The sequence below is a fragment of the Vitis vinifera genome, chromosome 19 (genome assembly GCF_030704535.1).
Source record: "Vitis vinifera cultivar Pinot Noir 40024 chromosome 19, ASM3070453v1".
Lineage (NCBI taxonomy): Eukaryota > Viridiplantae > Streptophyta > Magnoliopsida > Vitales > Vitaceae > Vitis > Vitis vinifera.
Window position 1 is genome coordinate 14,076,843 of NC_081823.1, and position 22,870 is coordinate 14,099,712.

Sequence of the window (22,870 nt, forward strand, 5' to 3'; positions counted from 1 at the left end):
GCATAGGATTGAACTCATTACAAATTAGCTTTGTCCAACTTTTTACTTGTCCATTTAATTTTAAGATGCAAATTTTGAGTTGTACTCTTCTACTATGAAAGGGTGATAGATACCACGTACTCTAATAGATGTCGCAGCATGTGAATCCATGAAAACCAATTTTTAAGCATGTTATCCAATCCGCACTCATATGTTGTTAGGATTTGGATTTGAAAAAAAAAACCTACATTTAGCATACAAAATATTATCCATAAATGACTGATAACATAGACTAATCCTAGATCCCATGTAAAATCAAGTGTGCCCCATATTGTGGTTTCAAAGTAACAAGACTACAAGGAGCATGAGAATAGGATGGTGAAAGGCTGAATGAGAAGCGCTGTAGGATCATTGCAAGCACCATTTTAGCTTCCAATATTGCAAAGTTTTGTCCAATGCATAATCGAGAACCCCAACCAAAGGGGAAGAATGAAACTGGACTTTTCGTTGCCTTCAAAACTCCTTGGGAGAACCTCTCTGGATTGAACTCCCTTGCATCTTCTCCCCAAATTTCATGATCATGATGTACCAGGATTGTTGGTAAGGAGACATCCACTCCAGCAGGTAAATACATGTCTCCTACTTGGATGTCCTCATAAACAGTTCGAGCAAGCAAGGGGACCGGTGGATATAGCCTAAGAACCTCATGAAGAATCATCATAACCTGCATTTCGAGAAATTTCAAGAATCATCAAATGAAAATTTATGACCTAATTTAATCATTAATATGCACACTTAAATAAATGAAGGAAACCTTTTAACATAGTCATGTAAAAGACACTTTGTTATAAATTATATATGGATTACACTATTCTAAGAATGGACCTTTTGTGATCAAACAGAAAAGATGTAAGAATAACCTATCTTCGTTGTTACACAAAATTTGATAAATTAAGTGCTGTATAAGTAGATTATTTGGGTGGAAATTACTACAATGAATATTAGATTAATACTCACAATTTTAAGGTGATTTAGTCCATCTCCTTCGGGTTTGTTGTTGCCAAAAACATGTAAAACCTCTTCTCTTGCACGAGCTTGCCAGTTTGGATGTTTGCTTAATAGAACCATTGTCCATAGAAGCAGAACTGAGGTAGTCTCTTGACCGGCAAAGTAAAATAGCTTACACTCCTCAATGACATCTTTGATACTCATTCCAACGTTCTTGTCATTTTCATGCTCTTGAATTTCTTTAAAATTGGATTCCAGTAGTATACCTAATAAGTCATCATTAAGAGTTTCGCCAGCCTTCATTGCCTTCCCTCTTTTGTCGATAATACCCCACAACAATGCATTTACTTCTTTTCTAATTTGCTTCATCCTCTTATTGGATTTTGTAGGCAAAAACCTGCATGTAAATAATCCTAGTAAGCGAAACATGAGCTAAAGAAACAAAAGGGTAATTTTCATGCAGAAAAATAGTCCTCTTGATTTTCTCTCAGGCAAAATTTCAACCTTTAGGACAGAAAAGGTTAAATATTTTAAGCTTACCGCCATCCTGGAATGAAAGCTGACTCTGAGAACTGGACCAAAAGTTGCGCTTGCTCTCTCTGCAGTTCGAATATCATTCTTCCTTCTTCATAGTTACTACCAAATGCTGTCCGCGAAATCGCATCGCCTGTCAAATTTTGAAGATAGGGCCAAACATCCAACTCACATGACCCCTCTGTTGAGAGCTTCCCCTCCCATTTGCTTATCATGTCGCTACAGCTCAAATGAAATGCGGGTAACATGTTCTATAACAAATTAAAACATGCAGAATGTAAATAAGTAATAAACCAACAAGAACACCCCAACATCCAATTTAAAGGTACACTAAACTTATGGTTCAACTTTTGAAGTAAGCATTTCACTGATTGCTTCCTTAAAATCATCCAGTAAGTCACTGTATGTTAGACCATGCACAGGAGCAAGATAGTGGTCCCAATTATGGATGGAAGTTATGGTCAAATTTTCTAATTAGCAACTTGGAGCCAAAAAATTACCTTCAGTTTTTCTAGTCGGAATGCGGGGTTTATGATCTTTCTATGTTTAGCCCATTTCTCACCATCCAAAAAAAGTAGTCCAGAAACAAGCAGCTTCACAAGTGCATGAACCCTTGGCTTTCGGAAGACAGTGTGCATGGACAAAACATCCCTTATCAGTTCAGGCTCCATAATGTTGACCCTTGGTTTTGGGCCCATCCATATAAAAGAACTTTTACCTGCATTTTTATGGGCATTACTGAAACGTAAGAAACCTACTTAAGGTCAAGGATGGACACTAATATAGATGCGTTGATAAAAATGGAAACGCTGAAGTGTTGTTTATGAAGACTAATACAACATTCAACCACCCATTGGAGCCTGCTGGGCATATCAAATTTAAGTTTCAATGAATACAAAAATTTTGGTAAGGACAGGTGGTTAACTCTGCAAGAACTTCACCTTGAAGTTTTGAAATTCAGGGGTAGATGCAAGTCATAATAATCATGTTAGAAAGTAAATTGAGTTAGGAAGTTTCCAAAAATCAGATTTAATTTGATTTCTGTTTTTAATGGTTGAAGTTTTTTTTTTTTTTTTTTTTTTTTTTTTCTAATGTTAGGATTTCTATTTTTAACAAATAATGGGTTTTGTAGTAGTTGAATAAGAGTGACTAAAGCTACATTCCTTTATTTATATAATTGTTTGTTTGCATGTGTTTAACCCTATTACTGATGTAAAAGCCATAAGAGAAAAAAATTGAGAAGTAGGATGTATTCATCTCAATGCAATAAAATAAAAAAAAAGAAAATTTGAATATCAACGTCAAAAGTATTGGTTGGTTCACAAAATTGGTGGGAGCTAGGTTATAGAAAAAGGCCATAAGGACCTATTCCAAAATCAGATTTTTAATTCAAAATTCAAAATTTCTTAATTGTATTAGGCATTATTTTTAGCATTAAACTTGACATTAATTTTGAAAAGAGAAGTTCACGTCTTAATACCTCACACATGCATATATATTTCTTGATGGAAATCAGAAATCCATGCGCTTACCATATTTCTTGATGGAATGGTACTGAAAAGGTGCGATACGCTGCACAATATCATCAGAGATGCTGATGGGTCTTGAAGATGCTTCCTTTATCATCATGAACATTTCTTTGAGGTCCCCATGCAACAGCCTGTAAGAATTTCCAGCCAGACCTTGCTGTTTAAGGCACCTCTCTAGCCTTTTCGGCCTCAACCACATCCAATTCAGTATCCTCCATGCATATATTAGGATAGTGATGAAAGCAAAGGATAAGGCAACTAAGTTCAGCTGCTTCATTTCCATGTTTGAGAATGTTTTCAAGAGAGGTTTGGGAACAACTTTATAATGTTCCATCATATGGTTTTTTATTAGTAATTATTAACCAGGTCTTTGTCTGTTTTTTCTTCCTTTTTCTAACAAAAAAAACGCGGACACGTCATTACGCAATTATTAATAAGCAATGATATATCATGTCTACCCTTAAATAATATGCAATTATGTCTTTGTCTTTGTCAGGGGTTTATTAATAAGCAATTATGCCAGGGGTTTATTAATTATGTCTTTGTCTATATTTTTATTTTTCTAACAAAAAACCATAGACAAATACAAACGACAGAAACCTCCATTTATTTGTGTATCACAACAATTTTGAAAGGACAAGTCATCAATTCTCACTAATGTTACCTTATTATAAAATAAAATAAAAAATAGTTTTGTTCCTATAGTGGAGATTTTTCTACGGACATGCTGCTTCCCTTTAGTATTTGTTTATCTTCAGTTGTCTTGTGACAAAGATGGGTTACCAGAAGACATATCCAAGGCCATATTCCATTGTCATGTAATGGCTCTTCGCTAAATAATATGTCTTGTGACAAAGATGGGTTACCAGAGAAATATACTTATAAAATTAAGAAAGTAAAGGGCCCAATAAAGAAAATAGAAACAAACAAAAGCTTGTAATAGTTTTACAATGCCATAGAAACAAATATGAATACCTTTCTTTGCTTAGAAACTGACATGAATACTTTTTCTTGCTAGGCAGGCAGGTATCATTTGAAAGACCTGATCAATTCAATCAACTTTGCAGCTTTGAGTTTATGCTTGCATCAGTGTAGGTCTGGACACCTGGCTAATCTTGGCAACATAAAAGAAAATGACAAATACATATATCTTTTCTAAGGAAAATTCTAGGGTACCTCTTCGGTACCTATCTAAAAGTTTTTCTAAGCCATTGGGTGTTCAATATTACATCTTGGCCATCTATTTTAAATTTGAAATAAAAATTCCATTTAACCAGTTAAGGGAAGAACCGGTGGCCTTCTTTCTTCCTCCCTTCTCAACAATTTTTGGTTTAAATAAAATAAATATGGGATAAAAATAGAATTGGAAAAAAATAAAAATAAAAATGATATAAAATTTGAAAACATATTTATTAACAAAAAAAAAAAAAAATCATTATATATCAAAAAAGGTTTTAGCCATCTCAATATCTGACAAGCACTTAAATTAACCATTAGAGAGTGTGTGGTCATATCTTCTCGCTATATCTTTTTATCATGTTCAATGAGACACCCATCCCGAGACAATCTCCCAACCTATATTGGGCAATACTAATCCCAAAGTTTTAATTATGATAACTAAAAACAAATTAAATTGGTTTCCCTTGTAGTAATCATTGAAGTCGGTAATTGTTTTATGCCCTCTACGTGGGACTTTTTTAAGATGTATGCATCATTTCGATACCTAATTCTTTCGATAATCATCATCGCATCTTTTAAGTTTATGATTGCATAGTGGTAGGTCTGCGTACTATGTTAATACACAATAAATAAATAGATAAAATCAGCGCAAACACATGTTTTGTTGGATAGTAATGATTTCTTGATTGTTGAGAAAAAATCTAGGATTTGTTTATAGTAGTTAAAATCTAATCTTAAAAGCTAAAGGCTTTATATAGATTCTTTTTTAGGTTTAACTAACTTTAGCCTAAGATGGGTTTAGTTACTAAATCTAGCCCACTAGATCTTAAGTAATTCATCAATCCTAATGAGTTCCAATAATTAATTAGCTTGATCCAAAAAAACTCAAAATAATTAATCATAAATTCTTGTGTAATCTTATACTATTACCAACACCCTTATGCATGTAAATTATTAATTCTCCATAAAATCTCATAACCTTATGTTAACATAGAATATCAGTTTGAACAAAACCATTGGGACCTATGGGAAAATAATGACTCTCTTGAAATCTAATTTTGAATTTAACTCAATACTCCACTCAAGAGATTCAAATACACTTAGTGCCCAATAAAATCACATCGAGATAAATTGATTAAATCTAATTTTTAATTTCTCAAATTTGTGACTTACTATCTACTTTATATAGACGCTTCATGAATCGATGTTTGTAATCTAATAAGGTAAAAGCTATTAACCTCTCTATATTACCCCTACTATCCTTGAGTATCAGATCCTCTTATTTTGTTATTAGCTGACATAAACTAGGGGGTGTATAGGGGGGTAGTTAGTGAAACCAAAAATAATCATTGTAAAAAAAAAAAAAAAAATCTATAAACTAAGTTGAGTAATAAAATAATTCCCAATCTAATGTGTTTTAACCATGTGATCATCTATGTCATAAAACTGTAGTTGGTAACTATTGTTAGAAAAGAACCCTTAAAAGCATGACATGATGTAATAAATTTGGAATTCATTATTCATTTAATAATGTTCCAATTTCACTTTTATCTATTCTTATTCCATCCATTATACTTTATGAGCATTTTGGCCTAACATCTCTTGCATTGTACATGACTTAAAAACATTAGGAGTTGCATGGAAGATTCAAGTCATGAGTTCCTTGCAAGTAGATGATATATTAAAAAATGATTCATAGACTTAGGTAAATATCCATTTGAGGTTGTAGTACACTACCTTTTAATTAGAGAGATAACTAGTCTTAATTATTGAGATGAGATTCCTATGGTGAATGTACTAATGTGTATGGTTATACATTGTATGGAACCTATAGTAAGTCATGACATAAGGCTATCGGATAGTCATAACTTCACCAAGTTGATACACAATCTCCTAATTAGAGGTGATGCACTAGTGTGTAGTGTATTTGAGGTAGTGCTATTAGATAGTAAGTTGGTTCGTGGACTTAAGCAATCTATTTGAGGCTCTAGTGCACTACCATCTAATTAGAGGGATAGTGGGCTTTTGCTATCAGGATAGGGTTCCCATGGTGAGTGCACTGGTGTGTATGGTTACACATTGGATAAGACCTATAGTGAGTGATGACATAAGGCTATCGAGTAGTCATGACTTCCCCAAGTTGCTACACTGTATTATTTCTCAACCTTGAGAGAATATTGAGCTTATACAGAAGTTAGAGATGGCTTTTGCCTACGGATGAGATCCTAAAGTGATCATATATTTTCTATGGATTGAGTCACTATTAATGGAAGTCAATAGAATAAGTATTTTCAATAGAGTCACCATGATATCTCATAGACTTTGAGATAGTGGGTCACCTTGGGTGATCTTAAGGACGTATGCTCATGAAATCTGTGGGCCTAAAGTAATTCCTTTAGTGAAATTTGAGATATGCTCTTAACGAGTTAGAATATGTCATTTGATCACATAATAGGAGAATCTATAACTCATGGATGGTATAGATAGTCTTAAAAGGTTTATAGCTTACACCTTGTTAGACTACGAACATCCAACTCATGGGGAGACTATATATAGTGGATAGCAGATCACAAACCCAAACACTTGATGTCTTGTTGTAGTATACATAGGATACTAGAGTGCAATTAATTATTGGTAGTAGGATATTAGGTCAACTTCAAAATTAGATTCTGAGGAGGCTAATACTATCTTATGGGTCCTAATGGTCCCCACTTGAACTCATATTCCTTAATAACATTGTTTATAAGGGTTAGATGGGTTTTTAGTTCACTTGTGTGCATAAAGACATTTGGTAATTATGCAAAATTGCACAAGGATAAGTAAGTGGTATATTTGGATTGGGCTAATTGATCATTTGGAGCTTGAGTTTACAAGATCTTCTATGAAATTTAAAGTATTCTACACTAACAGAAATCAATCCTAGAACATTCGAATCATAGTATGACATTTTTCTCTAGATATATGGTATTATTGTTAGTTTCAAATGTCATTATTTATGTTTTTCTTAGATCTAGAGAACCTAGGATAGGATTACATTTACCTTAATGATCCAAGGCTTGGGAATGGAGAAATTTGGGGTTTCTCAACAATTATGGTTTTAATTTTTTTTTTTATAAATAATCCAAACTGTAGTCACCAACTACAATTTTAAATTTAAGCCTAATAGAGTAGTTGGTGACTATAGTTTTGAACTTGACTTCAAAATCGTAGTCACCAACTATGTTTTCAAGTTTAAATTTAAAGTTGTAATTGATGACTATGGTTTTGAACTTGATTTTAAAGTTGTAGTCACAAACTACGGTTTCAAGCTTAAATTTAAAGTCATAGTTGTTGACTGCTATTTTGCACTTGACTTAAATTTTGTTGTTTTATTTTAAATTTTAAAAATAAATTTAATATCATAAATTTATTATATTATTTCTTATTTTCTTTTTATTAATATGTAAGTGGTTAATAAGCTTATGTATATATATATATATATATATATGTGTGTGTGCGTGTGTGTGAATTAAATGATTGGTATTTTTAATTTGATATAAAAATATTTTTGTTTAATTTATTAAAAAAATTGTCACTATAAATTATTATATTAGTTAATTAATTTTTATATAGTATCATGTAAGTGATATATAATATCCAATGTATGTAAGTTCAATTTAAGTTTAAAATTTATCATATTTTCATTTAAATATATAATAATTGGTTCATAAAAAAAAAATTAAACAATATAATACAAATGAAAATCAACCAAAAAAAAAAAAAACAATCCCCAATGAGTGCCATATGATGGGCCTTCCTCTTTATCTCCAAACACCTACAATATAAAGACATATTTTTCTAATCTATCTATTCAAGCTAGAATGTCTCCATATGTGTAGGGTGCAATGGAGTTGATTGAGTCAAGGATAAAATTTTCAATAAACATTGATGACATGTCATGTATCGAGAAACATGGAAACTATATTGGGTGGTGATATATCGAAGAGACAAAATTTCAGAAAAAATCATGAATAAATCGTTGGTATATCAATTTATGGCGATAAATTGTCGAGTTTTTCATTTAATCCGCGTTGGTTGCATTTTTCGTTGATATTTCAACAATAAATCACCAATTTTTAGAAATTTTTTTTTGGAAAAATCACCCAAAATTGGTTTATGGGCCCCAACTTATAGTTTCTCGCCACCTATACATTTCATATTATCAACCCTATGGGCCCTAGGTTATAGTCTCCCATCTAGCCCAACACTTTAGTGTGTCACAAGCTGCATTTCAATTTAGTCTCCTATCTAGCCCAATACTTCAATGCGTCACAAGCTACATTTCAATTTTGAGGAAAATTAAATTTTAGAGTGTGATGGAAGGTTTTGAACCTAAGACCTCACATTTGAAAGAGGAAGGCCATGCCACCAAATCAATTTATGTATTTATTATTTTATTAACATATGTTTATTATATAACATTAAAATTATTCTATATGATATTCCAATGATAAATTTCTTAATACTTTTATATATATATATATATATATATATATAATTACATATTAAAAATTATAGGTTTATAAATTAATACATTTTTGCGTATATAGATATCATAAATTAATTAGAATCAAATTATTACAAATTCATTAATTTTAATTATCATATATTTTGTATAATAATTAAATACAAAATAAATATAAATTAATTAATAAAAAAAATACTTATGCATGTATTATCACTCCTTTTATGTCATTGAATATATCCAAATTAGATAGATGTATATAAAATATGTCTTTAACTTATTAACATTATTGTTAAATATTATAAATTATATTATGTATGCATTAATTTCTTCAAAAAAAAAAACAACTTAAAAGTGTCTATTATACTTTTAATGTCATTTTTAAGAGTTTTTTTCTTACATTTCTATGAGTTTGATTAATGTTTTGTCCTTCTGATATTTTGTGTCAAAATATCCACTAATATTTCTCTAATATATCCGTAAAATTGAAGTACCGATATATCCGTAATTATGGATATTTTCATCCTTGATCCAACCCCCATAACTCGTGTCAAAACGGTATATGAGCTTAGAACAAAGACCACTGGGACCCATAAGAGTACCAGTTCCCTTAGAATCCAATTTTGAGGTTGATTTAACATCTCACTACAAAAAATCAACTGAACTCCAATATCCTATGTAAATAACAAGACACCATATGCTCAGGTCCATAACCTGTCATCCATTGCATTCAGTCTCCCCATGAACTAGTGTTTGTCGTTTAACAAGGTGAAAAGTATTAATCTTTTAACACTACTTCTACTATCCTTGAATTACAGGTCCTCCTATTTTATGTTCAACTGACATATCTTATCTTTCTAATTGATAATGTTAAGTTCCACTTAAGGAACTATTGTGACCATAGTTTTTATGAACATGCCTCTTTAGGATCACCTAAGGGGACACATTGTCTTAATCTTATGAGATATCATAGTGTCTCTATTGAGAATATCTATTGCTACCAACTTCCATCAACAATGACCCAATCTATAGGGAATATGTGATCTACTTGTGATCTCATCCATAGGTCAAAGCCATCGCTAACTTTAGTACAAGCTCAATATTCTCTCAAGGTTGAAAGACAACACAATGAAGTAGCTTAGTGAAGTCATGACTACTTGATAGCCTTAAGTCATGACTCATCATATGTCCTATCTAGTGTGTAACTATACACACTAGTACATTCACCTTGAGAAACTCATCCCTATTGCAATCATTAAATTGCCCTTATACTTCCCATGCAAATATGTACCATCAATACTCAATATGGGGTGACAATGCTTGAAGCCTTCTATGGATGGATGAAATGCCTAAATAACTCATTGAAATAGCTCTTTATTCTATTACTAGGAAATGTTTTTGAAATTACAACATGTCATAGATTTTCCTACTCTAAGGCAATGAAAAAATATGACAACTGTACATATAACATAAAAATCACCAAATAAGTCAGTAAGTGCTTTAAACTTGGATTTGGATGCCTTCTTATATGATATTTGGTATCCAAATTGTTAGGAAATCCTGGATTGCTCCATTCCCTGACCCTAAATAGTTAAAGTGTATGAAATCCTATCCTAGGCTTCTCTAGATCCAAGCATAGTGGAAACACAGTATTAAAAACCAAAAAAAAAAAAAAAAATACCAAAGATCTAGATATTAGTGTCATACTTGGGATTTAGATGTTCCCAAATCAAATCCTTTTGGTGTAAAATACTCTAAAGTTGTAGCAGATCTCGTAAATGTAAGGATCTTGCACCTAATGACTCTTCTTTGAGTCTAGGCACTAAGATAGTATAGATCTTAAGGCTAGAGGTTAGGGTTCTATGGACCCACATTTTTTACATGTGTCCCCACTATTAGCGAGACTCGTTTTTTAAAGGTGAAAAATAAATTTTGGAAAATTCGGAGTTACCACTTATTTTATTTTATTTTAAAAGGGAAAATAAAGTAAGAAAAAAAACCTAAGAAAAAAAAAAGTGACTCCAAAGTTTTGGAAAGGCATGTCTTCGAAAAGCCCGAGTCTAGGTCCAGGGATTAGGTTACCTATTGGGAAGGTACCTCTAAGCCCTAAAGAAGTCTCTATTGGCTAAGTCAAGGGAAATATGACAATGAATCAATTAATTATGGATAGCTAGATAGGCTAAAGTGATTTCAAAATCAGCATGTCAAACAAGAAAGTCAATCACAATCATAAAGAAGAGTTAGGGTGTGTATTTGGATTGCTTCTTAAGTGCTATCATAAGAAATTAAAGTTAGTTTGAATAATATATTATTCAACATGCATTTTATAGGAGATAATGAAGCAAATGTCAAGGCAATCAAAGACAACATTCAAACAAGGGCAATGACATGCATATTCATGGCATTTTGAAAATGAGGTGGTAGGGAGCGTACTTGGGCAACAAGCTAAGTGCTTTATGGGAAACAAGGTTAGCTCAATAACATGTGTAAAACAATTTTATGTATCATGAAGAGGATTAATATCAATCAAAATATCAAACAAATATCTCTCTTGAATCAAATCAAAGAAGATATAATGGATGTTGGACCCCACCAAGGCCCAAATTAATTTTGCATGAATTAATTCTATGAATATTCCATTATTTGGAACCATGAAGTTTGTTTATGCTTATTGAAAATCAATAAAATTATAAAATAAATTGAGAAAGGTGCTTACTGAATGAATATGGAAGCAAGTGTTTTTAAAAACTGAATTTTATTTTCTAAAATCTCTTAAGGATGAAATTTTAAGAAAACTAAAATTGTTTTAATGAAAAAGATTTTGAAATCCAAATTTAAAATGTATAAGATTACATTAGGAGGAGGATGATATGCACTAAGGTGACCAAGTTAGAGTGAGACCCGGGTGTGTGATTGGGACTACATTGCTTGTGGTTGCATGAGGAGTCTTCTGTAGATTACTAGTAGGTTTGGCTTCTCATAACCATAACTCGAATCATCAACAGAAGCTTGCGGTGAAGCAACAAAATCTAGTTTTAGATCAAATTCCCTGTATTGTTGCTAACTCTCTTTGAATTTATTTTTTATATTTGTTGTTTTTTATGGTGGAGCATTAATCATAGAAATTGCTTTTCTAGTTCCTGGTATGAGACTCTATAGAATTTGGAGCAATGCTTCTAGGTCCAGTTGAAAGAACCTGCACTCCTTTTCATGGGACCTAAGGCATGCTTTGATTTGAAGCTCTCTCATTTTGCCTTAAGGGATCACTAGTTTTCCCGTGTTTAGACTCTTGTAGGCCCAAGAAATTTTGTTGGAAGAAGTGATGCCAAATGGCTTGTTAATGTCTTTCTCTAGCCAATGAAACATTTCCCAAAGGTTGTAACCCCATATAGATGATTTCATAATTTGAATCAAAATCAAGCACTACAATGCTCAAAATAGTTGAAACCACTTTGACTATACTTTGTTCAATAAACAAGTTCTAAGTTATCATTTCCCCTACCCATAGATTTCTGGGAAGCTTTAAAGACAACAACAAAATATCACAACCAAAAGATAAGGGAGAGATTAACTAAGCTGAAGGACAACTGGGTGGATATACTTGGAACCAAAGTCCAGGTGATTGCCAATAGTTTCTTGAAGCTTATATAAAAACTTCTAGAGTCTCATCTAGAATCAAGGTGGTCGTGCATGGCCATGCATACATGGGGTCCGGGAGGTGGAGAGATATTGGTGAAGTCCATGCTAGTTCTACCACTTTGATAGCCTGGAACCTTTGAAAGCCTTATGTCACTCTCTTGCGTCATGGTAGAAGATTAGAAGATGCAATCTTACACTCCTTTATTCTCATTATGGCACAGCTTTGATCAGTGTTATGTCCATGGAACCAACATGTTATCTCAGACAAAAGCTATCATGGTGTTGTCTCTCAAATTTCTTTTCTAAGGGACCTTGGACCCAAAGAGTGAGAATCCATCAGGTTCCGAAAGAACAACTCGTAAACTCTCAAATTGAGACTTTGAGTATTCATTCTAAAGACTGAGCTCTGTAGAGTTTGCCAACTATCAAGTGACAAGTGGCAAGGCTGTTGACTAAGCTCAACTAACAAACAAAAAGCTTGCTGACCTGGGTAGGAAATAACACTATCATGGGAGTATTATTAGTTAGTTAGAGTTTTTGATTGTTATATAAAGTGCAAACTCTAGAAAACTGGATCAGAGCATTCAATTGTATAGAATAGAGAACAAGAAAAGAAGAGAGCTTTGTAAATCCATAACCATAGGTCTGTTTCGGTTTTCTTGTATAGGAAGAAACAAAGGTGAGGAGGGTTCTTGGGAAAAACTGTAATTTTTTTTATTATTATTATTCTTTTGTAAACTCTGATTGGTATAGTTTAATAAAGGCTTTAGGAACTCAATATGGATGCAGATCAAGTTGATTGAACCACGATAATTCTCTTGTGTTCTTGATCTTGGTTGATTGTGTGTAAGCTATTTGATTTTATTCCTAAGAGAAGTTCTTTGTAAACTGGTAATCTCTTTCTAGTTTAGTTTTTGCTCTATCAGTCCCTAGTTCAAGATTGTTTCTACAACAATTGGTATCAGGGCCTTTGGGTTATAATGGGGACTGTAAAGTTCGATGTAGAAAAGTTTACAGACAGAAATGATTTTGGTTATGAATACTAAAGATGAGGGCATTGTTGGTTCAACAGGGGCTCCAAGATGCCTTACTTGCAGAGAAAAACCTCCCAAGTACCATGCAAGAAAATGAGAAGGCAGAGTTGTTGGAGAAAGCTCACAGTGCCATCATTCTTTCTTTGGGTGATACTGTGCTGAGAAAGGTGGCCAAAGCAAAGTCTACAGCTGAGTTGTGGCTCAAGCTAGAGAGCCTATACATGACCAAGTCATTAGCAAACTGATTACATAAGAAGATCAAGTTATACACATTCAAGATGACCCCGAGTATGTCAATTGAAGAGCATCTTGATCACTTCAATAAGATAATCTTGGATTTGGAAAATATTGATATTACAGTATCAAATGAAAATAAATCAATTTTGTTACTGACTTCTTTAGATGCATCATACACTAACTTGAAAGAGGCCATAATGTATGGGAGAGACAGCCTGACCTTTGATGAGGTACAGTCCATTTTGCATGTTAGAGAATTACAAAAACAAGAAGAATCCAAGGATGAGTCGGGTGAGGGTTTAAACATCAAGGACAGATTTGACAAACGAGAAAAGAATGGCAAGAATTCAAGGGATAGATCAAAATGCAAGACCAAGAAGTTCAATTATTTTATCTATCACAAGGAAGGGTACTTCAAGAAGGATTGCCCGGATAGGAGACAAAACACAATCAAGAAAACCATGATTTTGGATGGATATGACAATGCTAAGGTGCTGAATGTGGTAGAAGTGGACTCGGGCAAGGAGTGGATACCTGATTCAGGGTGCTCTTTTCACATGTTGTAGACCCTCCATTTTGTTCTCCTAGCACATGTCCTACTAGGTATTTGTTCGATACTTTACAACAATTTCCTAGTGGCTCATTGCTACTCGTGTAGCCTATATTTTCTAAGCCACCTTGGAGACTTTGGTTGAGGGATTTACCTAACCCCATTGTGACTCTTAACAGCCCTATTTAGACTTAGGATCATTTAGGCACCCTAGGCCCCTTAGGCACCTTAGTGTCACGGACTTAGTCTTTTCCTAAGCTTGTGCGACACTTAGACAAGCCAAGACCCTTGATCTTGCTAAGTCAACCTTATTCCCAACGCTTAGCTTGCTAGGCTAGGATGCTCACGACTTGAAAGCTTGAGAAGGCGTAGTAGGCAACTCTTAAGGAATGGAAGCTTTTTATTACTTAAGGAAGCCTTTACAAGTGCTTTAGGAACTCACTTGCTTGGTGTCTCTTGGCCAAATGAGGCCCTCACCTATTTATAGGCACCAATGGAACTCTTTGGAACCTTGGAGGGTTCCTTACAATTCAAGAATATTCTAGAATGTCCTACATCATTCTATGTACAAGCCTATGTACAAGAGACCTCTAGAATTTTCTAGAAAGCCCTAGACTCCTCTCATGCCTCCCATCATAATGTAGAGATGTGTGGACTTCTCTAGGCATTTCTAGAATCTTCCACACTCTTCCCACAAATGGCTAAGTGTAGGAGTCTCCAAAAGCTTCCTAGGCTCTATATAAACCCATGGGGAGGCTCATTTGAAGCATCCTGTGACACTCTCCCCCACCTAAGCCGCAGACGTCCTTGTCGCGCCTTTTGCCCAGAACCGCTCAATTTGCTCCTGGAATTGCCATAGTGCATCTACTGGCTCCCAACTAGCCTCACTATTCGGTAGTCCCTTCCATTTCACTAAGTACTCCGTAGTAGGAGGCACACCTCGTCTCCTAATGACTCAGTCTGCAATGATGTGTTCCACCTCCTTGTCATAGGAGGTCACAACTGCTATAGGTGCCCTCTTAGAAAACCCTCGACTTGGATCATCTTTGTCTTCGTGATATGGTCTCAAGTAACTTACGTGGAAGACGGGATGAATCTTCAACCTTGGTGGTAACTCAACCCCATAGGACACCTTGCCGACCTTCCCAAGTATGGGGAAGGGTCCTTCATACCTCCTCACAAGGTCCTTATGCACCGGCCTTAGGGATTTGAATTGTTGAGGAAGGAGCTTGACAAGCACCATGTCTCCGACCTTGTACTCTGTGTGACGTCGCTTCTTGTCTGCCCACTTCTTCATTTTCTTGGTGGCCTTGTCCAAGTATGAACGTGTTATGTCAGCTTGCTCGTGCCACCCCTTGGCGAACTTGAAAGTCGTTGGACTTCTCCCCGTATAGCCTATCGTTAGAGTGTGAGGAGTTAACGGTTGCTGCCCTGTGGCTAGCTCGAACGGGCTCTATCTAGCAACTTAGCCCAATCTTTCTGGTTGGCACTCACGAAGTGCCTTAAGTATAGCTCCAATAAGGCGTTCACCCTCTCAGTTTGCCCATCCGTTTGTGGGTGAAAGCTTGTGGAGAAGTGAAGCTCCAAACCCATAAGCTTGAAGAGCTCTGTCCAAAACTTCCTAGTGAATCGTGGGTCACGATCACTAATGATATACTTAGGCAACCCCCAATACTTGACTACGTGCTTTAAGAATAGCCTTGTCGTCTCCTCCGCAGTGCAGTCGGTCGGGGCTGCTATGAAGGTTGCATACTTAGAGAACCTGTCCACTACTACTATGATAGAGTCGTTGTCCTCCGACTTGGGTAGCTTGATGATGAAATCCATGGTGACACTATCCCATGGGCGCTGTGCTATCGGTAGTGGTTCCAACAAGCCTTTAGGTTGTCGTTGTTCCACTTTGTCTTGTTGGAATACAAGACAAGTCCTCACATAGGCCTCAACTTCATCCTTTATTTAAGGCCAATAGTAAGCTGACTCAAGTAGTGCCCTTGTGCGTCATTACCGGGGGTGCCCAGTCCACTTGGTATCATGGCACTCCTAATTAGATTCCGCCTTATGTTCCCCCACTTAGGCACATAAAGTCGTCTTCTCTTAGTGTAGAGTAGGTCGTCCTCCACCCAGAACCGCTTAGTTTTCCCTTCATGAGCCAGGGTGATAAGGCTCTTAGCCATTGGATCATGTTGCAGCCCCTCCCTTAGAAGATCCATTATGTCTCCTTGGGGCTGGCTCGTCATGGATGTTAGCTCCGCTTTACGGCTTAGGGCGTCGGCCACATGATTAGCACTTCCTAGCTTATACTCCAACGTATAGTCGAACTCGACCAAGAAGTCTTGCCACCTAGCTTGCTTGGGACTTAGCTTCTTCTGTGTTTGGAAATAGCTAGTGGCCACGTTATCGGTCTTCACTATGAAGTGAGACCCTAGAAGATAGTGCCTCCAAGTGCGCAAGTAATGGACAATGGCAGTCATCTCCTTTTCTTGCATCGTGTAGAGCCTCTCCGTCTCATTTAGCTTGCGATTCTCAAAGGTGATCGAGTGTCTTTCTTGCATAAGGACTCCCCCTATAGCAAAGTCTGAGGCATCCGTGTGTACCTCAAACCTTGGTGTGGTCGGGTAGTGCCAACATCGGCTCAATCTTGAAGTCGTCCATGGGTGCCACTGTGAAGTTGACTCTTCCTTCCCATGAGCCGATGTGCATAGTCACCCCGCGAGCTACTTCATGTGATGGCTTGGCAGCTGAATTAACTGCCTTGAGCCAACCTCCTTTTTTGGATGCTTGGAGCTCCAGCCTCTTTGCCTCATCCTCTGAGACAAAGTTATGAGTGACACTAGTGTCCACCAGGGCCTTGGGGGCTTTCCCATTCACAAGGGCGCCTCTACATACATTATCCCTTTGCTTTGAGGCGTCTTAGGTATCGGCTTGGCCTTAAGGGCGTTTAGGAGTTGCAACAACCCCACCTGAGCATCACCCTCATTCTCTTTCTCCTTGATCATAGCATTTAGGGCTTTCCTCTTAGGACAGTCTCATGCCCAGTGTGGACCATCACATAGGAAGCAATTGGTCTTGGGCGTGAACTCCTTCCGCTTATCTTTGCCTTTGCCATCCTTGCCACTAGGGCCTTTGCTAGATCATTCCTTAGAAGTGTAGCCTCGTGATCCCTTGTCTCCCCCACCTTTGGCCTGGTTACCCTTGGATGGTGGCTTAGGCTTGGAAGAGTCTTCCTTTCTATAATCTACCAAGGACTCTGCTACCATCATGGTCGTGGCTAGGTTTTGGACACCATGTTTCCTCAACTCTTGCTCAGCCCAGCTTTGCAAGTTGTCCATGAAGTTGAATAGTAGCTCTTCCTCGGACATGTTAGGTATCTCAAGCATAAGCGTAGAGAACTCTTTGACATACTCACGGATTAAGCCCGTGTGCTTGAGACGCTTCATATTCTTTCTTGCTAGGTAAGCCACATCTTCAGGGTAGAATTGCCTTTTGATTTCTCGCTTAAAGGCATCCCATGTGTCTACGGTGCACGTCCCTTTTTCTATGTCGGCAAACCTTCGACGCCACCATAGAGTAGCATTATCAGTGAGGTAGAGGGTCGCGATGCGTACCTTAGTGGCTTCATCCGTTAGTGCGATAGCCTCAAAGTAGCGCTTCATGTGCCACAAGAAGTTATCCAGCTCCTTGGCATCCCTCTTGCCACTAAACGTGTGTGGCTTAGGCACCTCCACCCTTGGTGCCCCATGAGTGGCCATGACTCGTGCTGATACCGCAGTCTTGTAAATGGCCAACTCTTGTCGAATTTCCTGGTCTCGGGCCTCCATGCGCGCAGCCAAGGCCTCCACCCTTAACTCCACACTAGCGAACATGTTCATGACCTTGTCTTGGAAAGACATGAACTCCTCGTGTGGCACCGGATGAACTTGTGAGCCTAGCACCCCCTCATGAAGATCTTGGATCTACTCTCTTAGATCCTCTAAGCCCTTCTCCATGCCTTGCTCAATCAAGTCCATTGTGACTCTTGGTAGCCCTATTTAGACTTAGGATCATTTAGGCACCCTAGGCCCCTTAGGCACCTTAGGCTCACTTAGGCACCATCCTAGGCCCACTTAGGCACCCTAGGCCCACTTAGGCGCCCTAGGCCCACTTAGGCACCCTAGGCCAATTAGGCACCACTTGAGGTCCACTTAGGCCGATTTAACTCATTTTTTTTTGCATGGATGCATGGTTTGCATGGCAAGTAGGGTTGCATGGCTTGTATGACTAGCACGTGCTTTATTTTTATTTTTATTTTATTTTATCTTATTTATTTTTATTTTTTTATCTTTTTATTATTATTGCATGCATTTAATAATTATATTTATTTTTTTTACTTTTTTTTTATTTGCTTATTTGATAGAAAATTGCTTGAATTGCTTTGACTTTAAATATGCATGTGGTTGCATTATTAAGTCATCGAATTATGTAATTTAGTCTTTTTTTTTTTTTAATTTAGTCTTCCTTTATTTTATTTATCAATCTCATGATTTTCATTAGTTTTTTTTATTTATTTACTTTTTTAAGTTTATTTTATTTTGTTTTGCATGAGGAAACGATTACATATTTGGGAATGGGGAATCAAGGTTAGATTTAAGGAAAGAGAAGGTCAATCGGCTATGTATTTTTTGGAATGAAAAATCATGATGGAAAGAAGAGTGTCTTTTAAAGGCACCTATGGATTTGGGAGAGTTGGAGAAAATCTGCAAGGAAGGTCCACACGCAACCACCATTGGAAAGTGATGTGGGGGACTTAAAAATGGATAGCACGTATTCACCATGAGGGTAAAGGGTGATTCAGCAGCACGTGAAAGAGGGATCTCTAGCGTTCTGGTGAATGAATGAAGTCGGTTTTATGGGAAAATACAAGGAAGAGTTGGGAGAACATCACGTGCATGGATGAAGGAAATAGTGAGCGTTACATGAAAAGAAGACTTACCATTCCAAGGGGGATGAGAGTAAGACGATTCTGGGCACGTTAGAAAGGGATTTTTTAATTTTTTTTTTAGCGAGGGCTTGAAGAGAGATTGAAGGACTTCTTAGGGAGATTCTAAACACGGTTCTAGAGGAATTTTGGTTGATTTTTTAATGAAATTCAAAAGAAAATTATGGACATGGAGAACACGTTTCTGGGGGGAGCTTTAGGAGGACGCATAGGCTGATTCGAGGATTCTTTATGGGGGAGGAACACACACAAGCTAGATCGAAAGGAAAAGTGACACAGCTGTGAAATAGGGTAGCCACAAGCAAGGTTAGTGTTCTTTGATTTTGTTTTGTTTGATTTAAAAAAACAAATGAATGTGAAAGTGGATGGTTGAGTATGAATTTCGCTAATGGGTTTTGAGTTTAATTTTTCTTAAATCCAAACATGAATGTGAATATATGGTCGGCTATAATGGGATTTAAAGTAGAGTTTCATGTGAGTGTTCATGGAGATATAAAGATTAGTGGCGGTGTGTTTGGATGGAAAAACAAAAACCAGAAAAATCAATGGAGGTGTAGTCAACTATGGAGTATGTGTTTGGAAGTTTGGGTGTTTATTGAATAAAGAAAAAATAAAATGAAATGATCGTGTGGAAACATGGCAGCCATAAGGGAGTTTGTGTAGTGGATGATTATGAAACCATGTTTTTTTAAGTGTTTGGATGGAAAAACAAAAACTGGAAAAATCAATGGAGGTGCAGCCGGCTATGGAGTATGTGTTTGGAAGTTTGGGTGTTTATTGAATAAAGAAAAAAAAAATTGAAATGAAATGAGTGTGTTGGAAACATGGCAACCATGAGGAGATTGAGTAGTGGATGATTGTGAAACCCCCCTTTTTTTTAACTAAAAAAAATGAAACATCAATTTCTTTTTTAACAAGTGTTTTGAAATGTTTTTTTTTAGGTTGATTCATTTGTCATATCCTATAATTAATCTCCTTTCCCAAAAGTTCTCAAATGATGGCAGAGTGAGTGCATAAATATATATAACTTTTAATAATGATACCATTTATGATAGCTTTGTTCAAATAAAAAAAAAAACGTAATATTTAAATTATTTTAAACTTTTTTTTTCTTGGATTAAAATATAAAATAATTGTTTATCTTATTTATAAAATTGATTATGTTTAAAAAAAATAAGAATAATAATTTCTTTGCTTTCTAAATAAAGAGTTGTGGAAATCATCCTTTTGTAAATAAAATAAAGTCTAAAAAAAAATTATTATTAAAGAAAAATTTAAATTATAAAAGATACTTTTACATTTATAAAATATTTTTAAATGGTGGAATAATTTTTTATATGAGGTTTTATTATTATTATTATTATTATAAATAAATTTATTATTATTATTATTATTATTATTATTTTATTTTTAATTTTTTGTATTTTCTTCCTAGGAAATTCTTTCATTTATAAATGAAGTAGAATCATTCATGGTATTTTTTTTTATATGAAGTTTTAACACTGAACTGTTTCACGTGGGAATTATGGTATTTTTTATTTTTTATTTTTTGTAAATAAATTTTTTGAAAGCATTTTCTTTAAATGAAATCAAAGCATTTTTTATTTAAATTAATCAAAACCTTCTTTTATAAATAAAATTCATTAAAATTATCAAATTGAAAATCAACTATTTTTTTTATACTCATGAAATATTTCTTTTGCAAAAGTAATAATATTTATTTTCTTGTAAATAAATTTTTTAAAAGCATTTTCTTTAAATGAAATCAAAGCATTTTTTATTTAAATTAATCAAAACCTTCTTTTATAAATAAAATTCATTAAAACTATCGAATTAGAAATCAACTATTTTTTTTATACTCATGAAATATTTCTTTTGCAAAAGTAATAACATTTATTTTCTTGTAAATAAATTTTTTAAAAGCATTTTCTTTAAATGAAGTTAAAGCATTTTTTAAATCAAAACTTTCTTTTGTAAATAAAATTCATTAAAACTATCGAATTAGAAATCAACTATTTTTTTTAATACTAATGAAATATTTCTTTTACAAAAGTAATAATACTAGGCATTATTTTTAGCATTAACCTGGACACTAATTTTAAAAAGAAAAGTGCATGTCTTAATACCTTACACATGCATATATATTTCTTGATGGAAATCAGAAATCCATATGCTTACCATATTTCTTGATGGAATGGTAATGAAAGGGTGCGACACGTTGCACAATATCATCGGAGATGCTGATGGGTCTTGAAGTTGCTTCTTTTATCATCATGGACATTTCTTTGAAGTCCCCATACAACAGCCTGTAAGAATTTCCAGCCAGGCCTTGCTGTTTAAGGCACCTCTCTAGCCTTTTCGGCCTCAACCACATCCAATTCAGTACCCTCCATGCATATATTAGGATAGTGATGAAAGCAAAGGATAAGGCAACTAAGTTCAGCTGCTTCATTTCCATGTTTGAGAATGTTTTGAACAGAGGCTTGGGAACAACTTTATAATGTTGTACTAGACGGTTAATAGGGTTTGTTCCATCATATGGTTTTTTATTAGCACTTATACCAGGGGTTATTAACCAAGTCTTTGTCTATTTTTTCTTCCTTTTTCTAACAAAAAAACGTGGACAAACACAGACGACAAAAACCTCCATTTATCAATGATATATCATGCCTATCCTTAAATAATATGGCAGTAGTAGTCATCCAATATCACAACAATTTTGAAAGGACAAGATCATCAATTCTCACTAATGTTATCTTATTATAAAAAAAAAATTAAAAAAAAAATTGTTTTGTTCCTATGGTGGAGATTTTTCCACGGATATGCTGCCTGCCTTCAGTATTTGTTTATCTTCAGTTGTCTTGTGACAAAGATGGGTTACCAAAAGACACATCCAAGTCCATATTCCATTGTCATGTAATGGCTCTTCGTTAAATAATATGTCTAGAAGCCAAAGACATCATTGGATTCTTAGAAGGATGCCTTCAAATAGAATCCAAATAGCACAACTTGAACATATGAAAGTGAATATACGTATTAATTAAGAAAGTAAAGGGCCTAGTAAAGAAAATAGAAAAGAAAGAACCTTATGAAAGAAATTTTAGCAGATTATTTTGCTTACGATAGCCAAAAACAAATAAAATGGTTTCTCGTGAAGAGAAAACAAAAGCTTGTAATATTTTTACAATACCATAGAAACTGACATCAATTTTTTTTTTGTATCATTTGAAAGACCTGATCAATTCAATCAACTTTGCAGCTTTGAGTTTATGGTGGCATCAGTGTAGGTCTGGACACCTGGCTAATCTTGGCAACATAAAAGAAGGTGACAAATACAAATAATCTTTTCTAATATAACAAAAAAGGCTTTAGCCATCTCAATATCAGACAAGCACTTGAATTAACTATTAGAGAGTGTGTGGCCATATCTTTTTATCATGTTCAATGAGACACCCATCCCGAGGCAATCTCCGAACCCATATTGGGTAACACTAATCCCAAAGTATTTATTATGGTAACTAAAAACAAATTAAATTGGTTTCCCTTGAAGTAAACAAGGAAGTAGATAATTGTTTTATCCTTTCTAAGTGGGACCTTTTTGCGATGCGGGCATCCTTTCGATACCTAATTCTTTCAATCAATCATCATCGCATCTTTTAAGTTTATGATTGCATGGTGGTAGGTCTATGTACTATGTTAATA

General features: G+C 35.1%; 1 protein-coding gene across 1 annotated transcript; it reads right to left on the minus strand.

The window, feature by feature from the left end:
• Nucleotides 1-229: 229 nt before the first annotated feature.
• Nucleotides 230-21,684, minus strand: LOC100250517 (cytochrome P450 CYP72A219). The gene is made up of 5 exons (XM_010646478.3): nt 21,347-21,684; nt 2,022-2,239; nt 1,528-1,772; nt 997-1,384; nt 230-703 (listed from the first exon to the last, which is right to left on the minus strand). Exons 1-5 carry the CDS (start codon nt 21,624-21,626, stop codon nt 278-280), a joined length of 1,557 nt encoding a protein of 518 aa, XP_010644780.1. The 5' UTR covers nt 21,627-21,684; the 3' UTR covers nt 230-277.
• Nucleotides 21,685-22,870: the final 1,186 nt, after the last annotated feature.